The 17,859-nt window shown below is 29.8% G+C and overlaps 1 protein-coding gene across 1 annotated transcript in view; it reads left to right on the forward strand.

The window, feature by feature from the left end:
• The window catches only part of LOC119601380 (neurocalcin homolog), a 320,560-nt gene extending 307,871 nt beyond the window's left edge, over positions 1–12,689 (forward strand). The window contains exon 5 of the mRNA XM_037952299.1: positions 12,435–12,689. Within this exon, the coding sequence (XP_037808227.1) occupies positions 12,435–12,629 (195 nt within the window). The 3' untranslated portion in view covers positions 12,630–12,689. The remainder of the gene's footprint in view (positions 1–12,434) is intronic.
• Positions 12,690–17,859: the final 5,170 nt, after the last annotated feature.

A 17,859-nucleotide genomic window follows, 5' to 3' on the forward strand; every position in this document is an offset into this window, starting at 1 on the left:
TTTATGAGAATCCGTCCATAATTGACCCTTCCCCCCATATAAAGTCCCTCTCAGAAAACGACAATAACGCTGATAACTTGCTTCAAAATGATAGCAATACAACGAAATTCGACATAAATAAGGTTTAGAACATAAATCTCTATACTAAATTTTATTATGATCGGTCCATAATTAACCCCATATAAGGTTCCCATCTAAAAATTACTTTAAAGCTAATAACTTTCTTCAAAATCCCAGTAAATCAACGAAAGTCAACATAAACAAGTTTTAGAGGAACTAAAATCTCAAAAAAAGACTATGATGCTCATAACTTGCTGCAAAATTATAATAAAGCAACGAAATTCGACTTATGGTATACGCACAATTGGACGAACGACGAATTTCGTATAGCACGACGAACTCGTCGAATGGAACACAATCAAATTATTCGTACTGCGAATTCGTTTCAAAATTTGTTTGTTCGAAATTTCTAATTAAAATTTTTTAAAGAAATAATCGAAAAGTCCGATTTAAAAAATAATTTTTAAGGGGGTGCTAATGTTTTGACCAATGAAATTTTTAATAATATGAATATTTTTTTAATTTTTTCTGGAACTACTTTAAAGAAAACTTCAATAAGGGGGTGCTTTAGTTTCGGTCGATACTGTATTTACTGTAAAAAAAAAAATAATTTTTTGATAGATATCCCACTCGCATCTCATAAAAAATTATTAAAAAAAAAAAATTTTAAATTAAAAAAATTTGGAAGAATGACGAAATACCTATCTGAACTGGACAATTTTTGCTAGGACCAATAGGTGAAATCTTATACTCGTTTGAATAAAACCCTGTATGACCAAAATGACCAACTTTGACTGAATGAGTGTCATCTCTAATTTTTATCGGGTATTTATCATAATCAGCTGTTTGTTTTCATTGGTTGGAGATAAATAAAAAATAAAATTACAAAAAAACAAGTAAGAAAGTATAGTCGGGCTTGGCCGACTATGTGATACCCTACACCAGTTATGAATATTAAATGTGATTTATTTTTCATAATAAAGCATTTATCTTGAATATTACCTTGATTCCGATTTATTATTTATATGGGGGATAGGAGCAAATGTGGGCCGATCCCGATAAAATGGGCTGGATAGATTTGTATTTATATAATATATATATAATATTTGTCTGTGCTAAATTTCATTGCAATAAGAGTGCTAATAAATGAATTGCGGATATTCAAGTCACTTTCTGAAGGGGGCAAAGTCATCAAGGCTTGTATAACACATAGTTATGTGAACTTTCATAGAGATACATTTATATTATACATAATTATGAGCTCAAAAGCCCTTTTCGGGGGTTCAGTTGTATGGGGGCTAGGTGAAATAATGGACCGATTTTAACCATTTTCAATAGTTTCTGGAGTCAAAACAAACGTGTATTGCAAATTTCATCAAATTATTTTGAAAATTGCGACTTTGATAACAACGTTTACATGGACACACGGACGGACAGATGGACATCGTTAAATCGACTCAGAAAGATTTTATATACCTACCATCAAATCGTGTGTCTTAAATTTCAAGTGAATTTCGGAAAGTGTATATTAAGTGAATATTAATATTTTCTAAGCCTTATATAAAGACTTTGATCCAATGTGGCCCGATGCTCATAATACACCGTTCGACAAATAGAGAAAAAAATCACCTAATCACTAAAGTTTTCTTTAAAGTAGTTCCAGTTATTAAAAAGAAGACAAATTTGAAAGATATTACACTTTTTGTTTATAGTATTGGTAGGCCTTTAAAAAACTGTAACAAAAAATTTTTGTGTTATATATTAAAGAAAAAATTAAAAAAAAATATTCATATTATTAAAAATTTCATTGGTCAAAACATTAGCACCCCCTTAAAAATTATTTTTTAAATCGGATTTTTCGATTATTTCTTTAAAAAAATTTAATTAGAAATTACATTTTAAACATAAAAATATCCTTTTTACTTTATTCTTTAATGTTAAAATTGTTTTTTTCAAAATTTTATTGGCCGTATAGCACCAGACAGCTGAATCGGAGGTGCCACTTTCAAAATTTCTTAAATAAGATTTAGAAACAATGAAAAAATTTCTTCAAAATGATAAATTATCCATAAAATTAATTTTTGAGAAGATTTTGAGATGAAAAAGTTTTATATTTGTCTACTGATAATGATAATCTACCGATTTTTTGGCAGTTAAAATCATTCTCGGAAGTTTAAAATGGACTGAAATTAAAAGGAATGTTAATGATAATAATAATGCTGAAATAAGTTAAATTTAATATTAAAAGTTCAACAAATATCAAAATTTTTAAAATTCAGAACTCCGCAGGGATATTACAGATGAAGGAATTAAACATAGTACAATAATTGTATCAAAATGTCAATACAATCTTCACTTTTATTTTTTCACAGAATAAAAGCATATTTCTGCAGAAAAGGATAATAAAATAAAACAACATACATTTTATTTACTTTTATTAGAATTTTATGCTATATTTTTTACAATAAATCGTACCATTTCTGTATTAGTATAAATTACCAAACAGTAATTTACGTACGACACTTTAACTTAGTTTAGCATTATTCTATCAATTCATCAAGATTCTATGATTTTTAAGTCCCTTTTTAACTTCCGCGGACGGCTTGAGTTGCCAAATATTGAAATTTTGCTCGAAATTTGGTCCAAAGATCGGTATATTATTGTTATCAGTAGATGGATTTAAAACTTTTTTAGTTCAAAATCTTCTTAAAAATTATTTTTATAGATAATTTAACATTTTGAAGAATTTATTTTTCATTGCTTCTTAATTTTATTTAAGAAACAATGAAAGTAGTACATCCGATTTAGATGTCTGGTGCTATACGGCCAATAAAGTGATGAAAAAATTTATTTTAACATTAAGAAACAAAGTAGAAAGGATATTTTTATTTATAAAATTTAATTTATAATTAAAATCTAATTAATTCTAATTAAAATCTATAAAAGAATAATGGGAAATTTGATCTAAAAAATCATTTTTATGGGGGTTTTGGCCAATACTGTACGTCTCAAACTATGTATATATATACATATACACACATATATATTATATTTTAACTCAAAAACTTTGCTGGTGGAAAAAATAATAGAAACGACCTTATTTTGCGGTAAAAAATAATTTTTCTCATAAATTATCCGTTAGAATTCTATGTTTTATATCTTCAATAAAATTTATTTAACACTATTTTCTTATGATATATAGAGTTTACCAGTTTTTTTGCTCCATCGTATCTTATTGGTGTTTGAAATATTTAGCATTGGAAAAAATAATAGAAACGATTCGTAATATTACACTGGAGACATAAGCTAAGATTTGTTAAACGGCGTTTTTGCACTTATTTTAAAATTTTAATTGTAAATGATATTCCCAATACCAAAATATACCTTATCCTAGGTTTTTTATGTTAACGTGTGTTTTTTCAAGGCCTGGTTGATCATATGAGCTCTGACGGCTGAATAGGAGGATTAATACTAGTATATATGTAGACCCAATACGACATATTGCATAAAATAAAAAAGAATGTTTTTAAATGAGGAAAATAAAATATGTTTTTTATTTCATTACCTTTTCTAAGATCTAATACGTTTATTTTATGAAAAAAAAATTATAAAGAATATTCTTTCTGATGTTTTAATATGATACGGTGTATCTTACTCAAACTGAATTATATATATTTTTTTTTGGTTTTTGTGAACTTTTTGAGTTAAATTTAACTTATTTTAGATAATTTAAACATTAGAAGTGTTTTCTTCCACTATCTGTTTTTATCTCTTTTTATTTAAGAAAACTTGAAAGTCGGGCCTCTGATTCAGCTGTCAGGATCCATATGGTCAATCAAGCTTCGAAAAAACAAATGTTTACATAAATATAAAAGTAAAAAGTATACTTTTATATTAGGAATTTAATTTATAATTAAAATTTTTAAAAATAAATACAAAACGCAGTTTAAGAAATCTCAGCTGGTGTCCCCAGTGTAATACAGTGAATCGTTTCTATTATTTAAAAGTAGTAGACTTAAATACCTTTTATTTAAGATACAAATCATCAAATTCTAACGGGTAGTTTTTGAAGAAATTTAGTTTTCACCACAAAATAAAGTCGTTTCTATTATTATATATCCCACTAGCATCCTACTAAGTAATCACAAAGCTCAAGGCTTTCTTTTGAGCAAAAAAAAAAATACAACAAAAAAGTCCATTTTGCAAAAAAAGGGGAAAATTTAGTGCTAAATATTGAAAAAACATTTATTCTTGAGTTAAAAAATATTTTTGTTGATAAATATCCCACTCGCATCCCATTATGAGACTATAAAGCCCTTAAAATACATTTTCTAAGCTTTCGTTTGAGCAAAAAATTAAACAAGTAAGAGTGCTATATTCGGCTATGCCGAATCTTATATACCCTTCACCATAGTGTATTTAAAAATTAATTTTCCCGACTATATCATTATTATAGCAATAGCAAAACATAATGAACAACAACAACGCTAAACGAAATAAACACAAAAAACAAAATACACAAGGCAGTAAAACCAACCGACATCCAAACATACGAAACGAAATACAGAAAAGAAAACAAAATACACAACGCATTGAAACCAACAGACATCCAAACATACGAAATTCAATACACCAAGAAAACAAAAACAATATACACAAGGCAATGAAACACACAGCCATCCAAACATACGAAATTGAATGTACCAAGAAACAAAAACAATATACACAAGGCAATGAAACACACAGCCATCCAAACAAACGAAACGAAATACTCCAAAAAAACAAAAACAAAATACAAAGGCAATGAATAAGCAGTGTTGTTGTTGTTTATTTTTAATTAAATTTTCAGAGGTTTTCTCGGATTTTTGCTTATATCGTTGTTTATGAACGGATTTTGCTGATTTTAAATAGGAAACTTCACGAAAGCATGTCGGATAGAGTTATTGAAGATTTGGATCCCGAAGATATCTGGGGTCTTCAGAAAACTGATTTCAACAGACAGACAGACGGACGGACGGACAGACAGACAGACGGATATGGCTTAATCGACTACGCTATCTATAAGGATTCAGAATATATATACTTTATGAGGTCGGAAAATTATATTTTAGAAATTACAAACGGAATGACAAACTTATATATCCCTTCTCACGAAGGTGAAGGGTATAAAAAGGACCTATTTTGAAAAAGAATTATTAAAAAAAAAATTAAAAATTTTTTTTTTGGAAAAAATGAAGAAATAGCTATCTGAACTTCTTTGGAAATTTTTTTTTTAATAAAAAAATTACCCTTTTTCTACCAAAAAACGAAACACAAGATTTTTAAAAATGAAAGTAACAAGTTTTCAAAAATTGTTATATACCTACGGTGACCATACGTTCTGTATTATACAGTACTGTATTTTAGAGCCCTGTTCTGTATAAATTTTTCTTTGCTAAAAACGTGAAAATTTTCTGTATTTTATTTAGTCTTCTGTATTTGTTCAGTATTTCGTTATTTTTTCAGTTTTACATAAAACGCATAGAAAAATACATAAGAAATACATAAATATTAAAAACTTCTAACACAAATGTAAGTAATACATTTTTTTCAACTATAAACATTTACCAACACTGTTAAGTAGTGACGGTATCAACTGATATCTTTTATATATATAAAAATCAAACGTTACTGACTCACTGACTGATTCATCATCGCACAGCCTAAACGATTGAAGCTAAAGAGCTGGACAGGAGATTGGTCTCCCACCAAAAAGATCCACTAAGACGGGATTATTGAAAATTCTAATGTTTAGGGTATAAAAACGGGTAAATTCGTAAACTCATATCTCCTAAACTAGAAAAAATACAAAAACTGTTTAAAGCTTATACTCGTTCATTTAAAAAATAAGCGGACATATGTCCGGTACTTTCCGGTCGTTTAAAGGCTGAAAATTGTACTCTTGGTACTTTTTGCATAAAACATTGTTTCCTATGTATTGATTTGTACAATATGATATTGCAACTCATCGGAATAAAATGTTTATTACTTCAATAGGAAGAAAAAAGTACCAAAAGGTGGAAAAAAGCGAAAATTTATTTTATTCAAACTCATTGACCTAATTTTAATAAAATTGGATAAATTGGTAGATTTAGTAACACTAAATATGCCAATGGGGTATTACTTGGAACTCCAACACAGAGGAATATTTTTGTACTTTTTAGTTTTTTAACTTGTACTTTTTGAGTTTTTTGGAGCCCAGAATTAATGAGAATCTATAAAAGGGAAATATTGGGTACTTTTTCGTTTTTTAAATTGTATTTTTTATTTTCTATAATAATGAACCTAGAAACAAGAAATTAAGCCTGTAGAGCCCGAAGTAAATGAGATCGTATAAAATTGGACTTTTTGCTAGCTTTTCGTTTTTTAAGTGGTACTTTTTGAGTTTTCTATAATATTGAACCTAGAAACATGAAATTAAACACGTATAGCCCGCAGTAAGTGGGAACATATAAAAGGGAACTTTTTGGTACTTCTTCGTTCTTCAAAAGGTACTTTTTGCATTTTTATAATATTGAACCTAGAAGCATGTAATTAAGCATGTAGAGCCGGGATTAAGTGAGAACCTTTAAAAGGAGACTTTTTGGTACTTTTTAGTTTTTCAAATCCTAGAAACATTAATTCTCTAAAAGGGGACTTTTTGATATTGCAGAATTACGATCAGGGTAGCGAAGTACACTGGGTACAGCTAGTTTAAAATAACGTAGCTCATGAAAGTTACAACAAAATCAACAATGACATTTGGCATACTTTGATAGATCAAATCTTAAATACCCTTCACCAACTGCTTTTATATTAATACTTTTTTAATTGATAAAATATGCTTTTTAATAGATAAACTCCAAGACAACAGCATAAACATTTCTTTATATAAACGCTACAGCAAAATTTTGTATCTATGTATATCGTTATTTGGTAATGTAAATAAAGTGTGTTTAAGTGATTTTCAGAAGGGGTGCTTGTATGGGACCGATCGCACCTATATTATGAACCGATCGTGAAAAAATCTTGAAATAGCATTTTTGTATACAAAACTAATAATTGTGGCAAGTTTTGTAAGGATATCATTATTTGGAAATGAGTAATGTGAGTTAAGAGATTTTCGGAAGAGGACCTTGTATGGGAGCTATGATTAATTATGGGCCGATCGTTTCACACTAACATTAATATTAATGTATGTATATAAAGGTAAAATTTTAGCTAAGGCTGATGTCAGAGTGCCTGCTACAAGCAATGCGAAGCTTTGCTCTACAAACCTTTCCTAGTGTATTCCTATGTGTCATGTCAGAGTGAAAGCGAAGCTTGATGCGAGAAACACAAGCAAAAGTTTGTAGTCGTAGCTCAAAATTATGGACTTGGTCACGGCTCAAAATTATGGACCGATCGAGAAAATAACGATATCTTTTCTGTGTATAAAAGTAATATTTCTGCCAAATCAAGCTCTCGTGTAGAAACGAATGTATGATGATTTTCATGGAATTATATTGCATAGTTTTCGTGAAAATTACATCAGAATGTGCAAAGAATACTTGTTTTTTTCGGAATATTTTTAAATTTTAATTCATAAATTTTCCCGATGTGAACCGTTTTATCTCATTTTCAAAAAAAAAAAATCCAAACCAAAAAATTTAGGAAAATGAAGAACATTTTGGGTGAATTTGGTTAAATTCTAATGCTTTGTTTTATCGTGAGCGTGTTTTACACTGACAGACGGACATAGCAGAATTTGATAAGGAGCCAGAATATATATAATTTGTTGGTTCTCAGATGAATATTTCTTGATGTTACACACGGAATGACAAAGTTATATATACCCTCCATCGCCACTGATGGTGATAAAAATAACCTGATTTAGAAAATGGTAGTTAGTGTATTTTATTTTCTCCTTTTCTGTATTTTGCTGAAAAAATATGGTCACCGTATCTATAGCCCACCTATTTTGCGATTTGATTTCACAAGCGCCAATTTTAGGCGAAATGCGGTTGTCATCACATGGGCGATTGCTTATTCTAGTACCAAAATGCATAAGAAATAGTGAAAAACGATAATTTTTTCGAGCTTGACCGAAATTTTTACTTTTAACAGACAGACGGACAAAGCTAAATCGACTCAAAATTGTATAAGGACCCAATATATTCGTATGTTTATACCTTGTTGGGTCTGAGATTAATATTTCTCAGTGTTACACACAGAATAACAACGAACTTGCTCCAGTGGTGGTGGTGGAGGCTATAATAATCGAATTTAAACAAAAATACGGAATTTTTCCTTTCAGAAATCAAAATTTTTGAAGAGAAATTACACAAATACTTACACATTTTCTCAAAAAACTGTACCGGATAATAATGAATGTTTTGGGTGAATTTCGTGAATTTCTATTGATTCGTTATAACGTGAGCGTGTTTTACACAGACAGACATGGCTTAATCGACTCAGAATATCATTAAGACCAAGTATATATACGTTGTTGGGTCTCACATGAATATTTCTTGCTGCCGGTTTCTCTAAATGCGAAAAAAAATATTTTCTTACCCTTGGCATAGAAATTATTTAGTTTCAGGTTATTTTCAGTGTTAGTAAACAAATTTAAAAAAAAAAATACACAAAAAACTAATTTTTAAGCGAATGATGTTTCAAATATTCGAAACTAAATTCGAAAGTTCAAAGTAAAGCTCGAAAAAAAAAACCGAATCTATGTTCGAAAAATTTTGAAAGCCGTTAAAACCAGTTCCCGCAGACCGAAGTTATAGAAATTTATCAGGGATGAGTACCCCTGATGAAAATATAATATTATGTTCGAATATTCGAAATTAAGTTCGAAAATTCGTATTAAATTCCGAAAAAATTTTTATTCTTTTAAAATAATCTTTGGATCATAAAAGCTATTTTTTTTAATTTCGAACTTATGTTCGAAAATTTTTAAAGCTAAATACAGTTCCCGTACACCGAAATTGCTGAAACTTGATAGTCATAAATCTACTTGGTTACAATACGACATTATGTTCGAATATTCGAAATTACACAAGTTCGGAAATTCGAAGAAGAATTTTGTTTTTGTCTTAAATATATTTATAAGAATGAAAATGTTGTTTCGATATTGTGAAACAGGCAGATAGTGTTACACACGGAATGACAAACTTATACATACCCTCTATCACCACTGATGGTGGTGGAAGGTATAAAAAATGTCATACTATTAAGGTAATCTTTGTTAAGCAATTAAACTGAAATGTATTAAACTTTGAAGCCCCACTCGAATGTATGAGCGACCTACTTTTTTTAGAAATGTCACTAAAACCGACTTGTTCCATAATTTGTTATTTTTAAATGGGAACTTATTTCATTATACCCTACACCACTTTAGTGGGGAGGGTATATTGGATTTGTGCTGATGTTTGTAACATACAAATATATTCGTCCTAGACCCACCTTAAAGTATACCAATCGGCTTAGAATCGTTTTCTGAGTCGATTAAGCTATGTCCGTCCGTCCGTCCGTCAGTCTGGCTGGCTGGCTGTCCATGTAAACCTTGTGCGCAAGGTACAGGTCGCAATTTTCAAGATAATTGGATGAAATTTGGCACGCACGTTTTATTTGACCCAAGGACGAAATCTATTGAAAATGGTTAAAATCGGTCCATTATTTCACCTAGCCCCCATAGAACAGAACCCCCCGAAAATGGCTTCTGAGCTCATAATTATGTTAAATATACAGATATATCGATAAATTACGGCACAACTAAGTTTTATAGAAGTCTTGATGACCCTGCCAAATTTCATAAAGATCGGGCCCCATTTGACCCTAGCTCCCATACAAAGTCCCCTTCAGAAAATTACTTGAATGTCCCAAATTAACCTATAAACACAAATATCGCGATGAAATTCACCACAATAAAATATTATGTAAATATAAATATATTCCATATTTGCCCCTAGCCCCCATATAAAGCCTCTTTCAGAAAATTAGTTTTTCATCCATAAATTGCTTAAATGTATCGGAACAAGGGAATATTGAAGATAAATGTTTTATTATGAAAAATAAATCACATTTAATATTCATAACTGGTGTAGGGTATCATATGGTCGGCCACGCCCGACTATACTTTCTTACTTGTTTTAAAATTAGGCATTTGTTTCATATGAAATAAATCCCCAAAAATGGGGTGTTATTTCATTTTAATTTAGGAATTTATTTGATTTTGTTGGGGCTTCTTTTCAATTTACCCTACACCACTTTAGTGGGGAGGGTATATTGGATTTGTGCTGATGTTTGTAACATACAAAAATATTCGTCCTAGACCCACCTTAAAGTATACCAATCGGCTTAGAATCGTTTTCTGATCGATTAAGCTATGTCCGTCCGTCTGGCTGGCTGGCTGTCCATGTAAACCTTGTGCGCAAGGTACAGGTCGCAATTTTCAAGATAATTGGATGAAATTTGGCACGCACGTTTTATTTGACCTAAGGACGAAGCCTATTGAAAATGGTTAAAATCGGTCCATTATTTCACCTAGCCCCCATACAACAGAACCCCCCGAAAAGGGCTTCTGAGCTCATAATTATGTTAAATATACAGATATATCGATAAAATACGGCACAACTAAGTTTTATAGAAGTCTTGATGACCCTGCCAAATTTCATAAAGATCGGGCCCCAAATGACCCTAGCTCCCATACAAAGTCCCCTTCAGAAAATTACTTGAATGTCCCAAATTAGCTTATAAACACAAATATCGCAATGAAATTCAGCACAATAAAATATTATGTAAATTTAAATATATTCACAAAATTTTATCGGGCTTGGTCCATATTTGCCCCTAGCCCCCATATAAAGTCTCTTTCAGAAAATTAGTTTTTCATCCATAAATTGCTTAAGTGTATCGGAACAAGGGAATATTGAAGATAAATGCTTTATTATGAGAAATAAATCACATTTAATATTCATAACTGGTGTAGGGTATCATATGGTCGGCCACGCCCGACTATAATTTCTTACTTGTTTTTAAATTGGGGAATTATTTCATAATGAAACAAGTCTCCCAATTTGAGAACTTATTTCATTTTGGTTTTGGGAAGTTATTTCGTGGGGAGTTATTTCATGACGCCGTCCAATATACCCCTGAGGATAGAACTCTTGCGCCCAGCAGAAGGCCGGCTATCAAACATATATTTTTTTATTTCCTGTGATAAAAGTAATATAATGTAATAACTCCCCAAATATATTTTTAGGGATTTATTTAATTTTTGAATTTTGAGAAATTATTTCATAATGAAATAACTCCCCATTTTAAATGTGAAATAATGCCCCAGCGATAAAGCGAATTAAATCCCCAAATTTCGTTGTTTTTGCTTTCTGAACAAATTTTTAGGAAGTTGTTCATTTTTGTTTTGGGGAGATATTTCGTAGGGAATTATTTCATGACGCCAAATAATCACCTGAGAACCAACAAAGTATATATATTATTGGACCTTATGAAATTCTGAGTCGATCTAGTTATGTCCGTCTGTCTGTCTGTCTGTATAAAACAAAATTTGTCACACATATTATCTTTATATACAAAAATGTTATTTTAAAATTTTTTTCTCGATGGGTCCATATTTGGTCATAGCTCCCATACAAGGTACTTCCCGAAAATTACTTAAACGCACATAACTCATTTCTAAATTAAGATATCCATACAAAATTTAGAACAAATATTACCTTTATATATCGGTTTTATCGATCCACAATTGGTCATAGCTCTCAAGCAAGGTACCCTTCAGAAAAGCACTTAAACGCACATAACTTATTACGAAATAACGATATCCATACAAAATTTGGAGCAAAAATTACTTTTGTACTCAGAAATTTTATTTTAAAAGTTTTTCACGATCGGTCCTTATTTGATCATAGGTCAAGGTCCCCTTCCGAAAATCACATAAACGTATATTACACATTACCAAATAATTATATCCTTACAAAATTTGGCACAAATATTAGTTTTGTATACAAAAATGCTATTTCAATATTTGGTTCACTATCGGTTCATTATTGGTGGTAGCTCCCATAGGAGCCATTAGGGCGCTATAAAAATTTAAATAAAAATGGTGTTCGTAATGTTCAATAAATCAACAACATAACAAATTTAAGCTAATCAAATCGTGGGATTTTTCTATTAAAAATATAAGAAAACTTATTTCCACAAATATTTGGTCAGTTAAAAGTAGCTGGTGGAGGGTATTTAAGATTCGGCTCAGCAGAATATTTTCTATTTTCATCTTATTTTACTACTTTTACTAAAAATATATTCAAACAAACCTATTAATATAAAAATATTTATTTATTTATTTATTTAAGGCTATATATAAAATGGTTGGATCTGTTATGAAAATGCCTGAAGACGAAAGCACACCAGAAAAAAGAACTGATAAAATATTTAGGCAAATGGATCGAAACAAGGATGGAAAATTAAGTCTTGAAGAATTTATAGAAGGAGCAAAAAGTGATCCATCAATAGTACGTTTATTACAATGTGATCCTCAATCACATTAACTTACATTTAAATGGTTTAAGTAAGCAATAAATGTTCGGATTATGATAGAAATTAAATAATTAATCGTTTGTTTTATTCTTGAGATACAACAAAAATGTTTTTCTAATAACGTGAGTTATGCATGCCTACGAACCACAATAGTATTTCTAATTTTAGAAGGTGTAATCGATGTTAGTCTTCCTAGAATATCAGCATGGCTCATAATGGTGTGATTTTAACAATTTAACGCCAATTGAAAAACATCTAGAATTAGACAAATGCAGATCATAACAAATTACATGTACATATATATAAATTAATTGAACGATTTGTAGTAGTTCGTAAGTTTCACAATTTAATAATTAAGTTAGCTTTAAGATTCATTTAAATAAACCCACTTATAAAATCTAAACTTATTTTATATATTTTTTATTTAATACTTTAACATTCAGTCTTACTCTCCGTTCGAACGGAGACGAACGCGTTCGTCTCAGGGCTACCAGATAAATTTGTACAAATATCGGCAATTTTTTCCTTAAAAATCGGCATTTGTCAACACTTACATTTTAAAAATCGGCAATTGAAAAAAACACTATTTTAAACCGAAGAAACATATCACAAATTAATTTAAAAAACCGCAATATTGTTTTTACATACATAACTCAAGGAATTTTTATTCAGAATAGGTCTAATAAAAATGAAAACCGAAACTCTGTTTTACTGGAATAAACTCGATAAGAATTTGTATCAGTTTTGCAGAAAAATTTTAATTTTTAATTATTTGTTGAATACTATCCTGTAAAATATTTTAAAATTACTTACATTACTTTGCAATGAGTGGTCGTTATCAACAAACTTAATAAACATTTTTCAATAGGATTTATAACCAATTGTCTAGAGCGTATGTCTAATAAGGAATTAGTTAGTGGTTCTAATCCTAATCGACATTAAAAGTTTTTTGAAAAAATATTGTTTTTTACATTTTTTTTAAACCATATCAAATAGATAAAATAAGTTGTTAATAAAGCATTAATTAAAAGAATAGACTAATAAACACAGAAAATAACTGTAAAGCCGGTTTTATTTCCAGGAAAGTTGGGAACGCACATTTGTAATCAATTATTTTTTTTTTCGTCGAACAAAACACGGGTAAGATTTTGTTTGGTAAATTTCAATAATGGGAAATTATCCAAAATTTTTGTTCAAAATTAGCTTTTCCTCAAAATGTGTAAAATAAATTGTGTTTTTATACGCTACACCACTATAGTGGGAAGGGTATTATGCGTTTGTGCTGATGTTTGTAACGCATTAAAATATTAGTACTATACCCACCTTAAAGTATACCGATCGACTCAGAATCACTTTCTGAGTCGATTTAACGATGTCCGTCCGTCCGACCGTCCGTGTGTCCATGTAAACGTTGCTATCAAAGCACAGGTCGCAATTTTCAAGGTAATTTAATGAAATTTGGAATACACGTTTGTTTTGACCCAAGGACGAAGCCTATTGAAAATGGTTAAAATGGGTCCATTATTTCACCTAGCCCCCATACAACTGAACCCCCCGAAAAGGACTTTTGAGCTAATAATCCTATCCTATATATATATATAAAAAAGACTGTTTGTTTGTTTGTGTGTTTGTTTGTGTGTTTGTTTGTTACGCTTTCACGACAAAACTACTGAACCGATTTACATGAAATTTGAACCGCTATTAGGTCCAACCTCAAAAGGAACAATAGGCTATATAAGATCTTGATCGGATGCCACGCCCCCTTTTACGCCCACTTTTTGTGAAACTATTATTACACCAATTTTGCAATCACAATATGTAAAAACTACTAAACCGATTAACTTGAAATTTTGCATACCGAAAGAACTATAGGGTATATATAAGAACTTGATCCGATGCCACGCCCTTTCTACGCCCACTTTTTATAAAACTACCCTTACCTATATCTTATCCTATATATATATATTTACATGAAATTTGGACCGCTATTAGGTCCAACCTCAAAAGGAACAATAGGCTATATAAGATCTTGATCGGATGCCACGTCTACTAAACCGATTAACTTGAAATGCATACCGATAGGTAAAAGCTTGGAAAGAACTATAGGCTATGTATAAGAACTTGATCCGATGCCACGCCCTTTCTACGCCCTCTTTATATATATATATATATATATATATATATATATATATATATACACTATCGGACAAAATAAAGTGCAAAAGTGCTCATGCTATATTCTTTCAGCGAAAAATCGGTTAAATGATTATTGAATATGGAATTCTTTAAATATTCATTTAGTTTATATACAATGCTACAAAAATAACAATAAAACAAAATTATTCCATCTTAAATTTTTCTGTATAACATAAATAACTAAAAGTAAATTCACTTTTTTGTCGGACAAAATAAAGTGTAAATTTTATATATCATTATTTAAATTTCTTGTATATCCAAATTTTTTATCTATTTTGATTCTGATTTGAATATCTAGATCAACTTAAGACATTTTTGTATTTTTTTTACCATTATTATTCGCAATCGCCTCCCTTTCCCCTTGCTTTCCCCTATACGATTATTTTCAAAAGAAATCCGTTTTTGTTCGCTATTTCAGCGGAATATTTAATCAATTGCTGTCAAAAATTAATCAATTGGATTTAAGGCGATGCTCTGAGCAGGTCATTCCAATTTTTCAGTGTTTATTTTTTAAACAGAAATGTTTTTAACCTTTGTCGTGTGTTTGAAGCCATGAATCTGTTGAGGCATTAAGTCTCCCAAATCATTTTTTACGGCATTTATTTCAAAATTTGTATTAAATACGCTCGTGAATTGCTCATTTGTTATTGTTTACTCCATTTTCACTACGATTCCCGCTCCTAAAGTTGAATAATGTAGCAATACCGGTAGCCATCCACCATAATGTTTAAAACCTGTGGTATTGTTTTTAAAATATTGGGCTGAATTCACACTCATTGTCGACATTTTAAAATTTTCGGTACAAATTGGACCCCTCTGACCAACTACGCAAATTTGAGCTAAAAAATACAAAATTAAATACTAAAATCGAAAAAAATTTTCATGCTTTTAAATATGTTGGTGAAAGATTGAAAATATGGTTAAGTTGACTCTTCGTATGTGTCCGATTTTTAACGTTAGGTGTGAGGAACCTATGGGGAAATTTATTCAAAAAGCTCCAGTGAACACCATGTGAGCACATTACAGTCAAATTTTAAGATCAGTGCCTTCGAAATGGACTTGTTCAACTTTATATCTCGGCAAGATAATAAGCTTAAGCACTTGATAAAGTTAAAAAATAACATTACTGTAGGAAAGAATACTGAAAAATTGGAATAAGTTGCTCAGAGCACCGCCCTGAATCCAATAGATTAATTTTGGGCCACAATGATCAAAAAATTCCGATGAAATAGTGATCAAAAACGGATTTCTTTTGAAAATAATCATATGGGAAAAGCAAGGGGAAGGGGAGGCGATTGCGAAAAACAATGGGGGAAAAAATTACCAAAATGGCTTAAGTATATCCAGATATGCAAATCAGAACCAAAATAGATAAAAAATTTTGATATACAAGAAATTTAAATAATGATATATAAAATTTACACTTTATTTTGTCCGACAAAGAAGTGAATTTAGTTTAATTTTAGATGTTATACAGAAATATTTTAAGTACAATAATTAAGTTTTATTGTTATTTTTGTAGCATTGTATATTAACTAAATGATTTTGAAAAAATTTTGCATATTCAATAATCATTTAACCGATTTTTCGCTGAAACAATATAGCATGAGTACTTTTGCACTTTATTTTGTCCGATAGTGTATATATATACATATATATATATATATATATATATGTATATATATACATATATATATATATATATATATATATATATATATACATATATATATATATATATATATATCTATATATATATATATATATATATATATATATATATATATATTATATATATATATATATATATATATATATATATATCTATATATATATATATATAACAGACTGTTTGTTTGTTACGCTTTCACGACAAAATTACTGAACCGATTAACATGAAATTTGGGCAGCCAATAGGTCTAACCCCAAGAGGAACAATAGACCATATATAGGATCTTGATCGGATGTCACGCCCCTTTTTACGCCCACTTTTTGTAAAACTATTATTACACCAATTTTGCAATCACAATATGCAAAAACTACTAAACCGATTAACCTGAAATTTCGCATACGGATAGGTATAAGCTTGGAAAGAACTATAGGCTATATATAAGAACTGGATCCAATGCCACGCCTCTTTCTACGCTCACTCTTTATAAAACTATCCTTACCTATATCGTATCCTATAATTATATGAAAGAGAAATTCTGTTTGTTACGCTTTCACGGACAAACTGCTGAACCGATTTTCATTAAATTTAGAACACTAATAGTTCTATTCTGAAGTGGAACAATAGGCTATATAAAATCATGATTTGACGTCACGATTTACATGAAATTTGGTATACCGATCTCAGGATCTGGATCGGACGCCACGCCCCTTTTTACACAAACTTTTTGTAAAATAATTATTAAACCAAATTTACGTTCAGGCATACAAAAAACTACTGAGGCGATTTTCATGAAATCTGTTATAATGAATGTTGTGGAATGAACAGTACGACACATTACATCTTCAAAACCTATAATATATAATAATAAATATATATGAGAATTTTTTTACTCTTTCACTACATAACTAATAAACTTATTTTCATAAAATTTTGCATTTAATAGGTCTAACCTCAGAAGTTAAAAAAAACTGTATATGATATTGATTTGATGCTACGCACATTTTTATTTTTTGAATAACAATGAACAGCTGTAACACCAAATTTCTAGGCTAAATATAAAAAAATATGAACCGATTTTCAAGAAATTTGGCAACAGACAGTGTATTTTTAGAATCAATTTTTTGATCTGGATTCTATGCTTCATGAAATTTTGCATGACAACAGTTCTATCGTGGAAAGTTAGGTTAGTTTGAGGAAGAGAATGTTTAATACATTAAATCCGAATAAATACACCTATACCATATCGGGCCTGTTATACCTGTTAACTGTTTAAAAATTTACTTTAAATAACTCTCAGTTCGAGAAAAAATAATGATCCGTAATCACTCATATTTTTCATACAAAAATATAAAATTTAAATTTATTGTTAAATC

The sequence above is a fragment of the Lucilia sericata genome, unplaced genomic scaffold (assembly GCF_015586225.1).
Source record: "Lucilia sericata isolate MDLA Ls3-8-SP2 unplaced genomic scaffold, ASM1558622v1 Contig000160F_arrow, whole genome shotgun sequence".
Lineage (NCBI taxonomy): Eukaryota > Metazoa > Arthropoda > Insecta > Diptera > Calliphoridae > Lucilia > Lucilia sericata.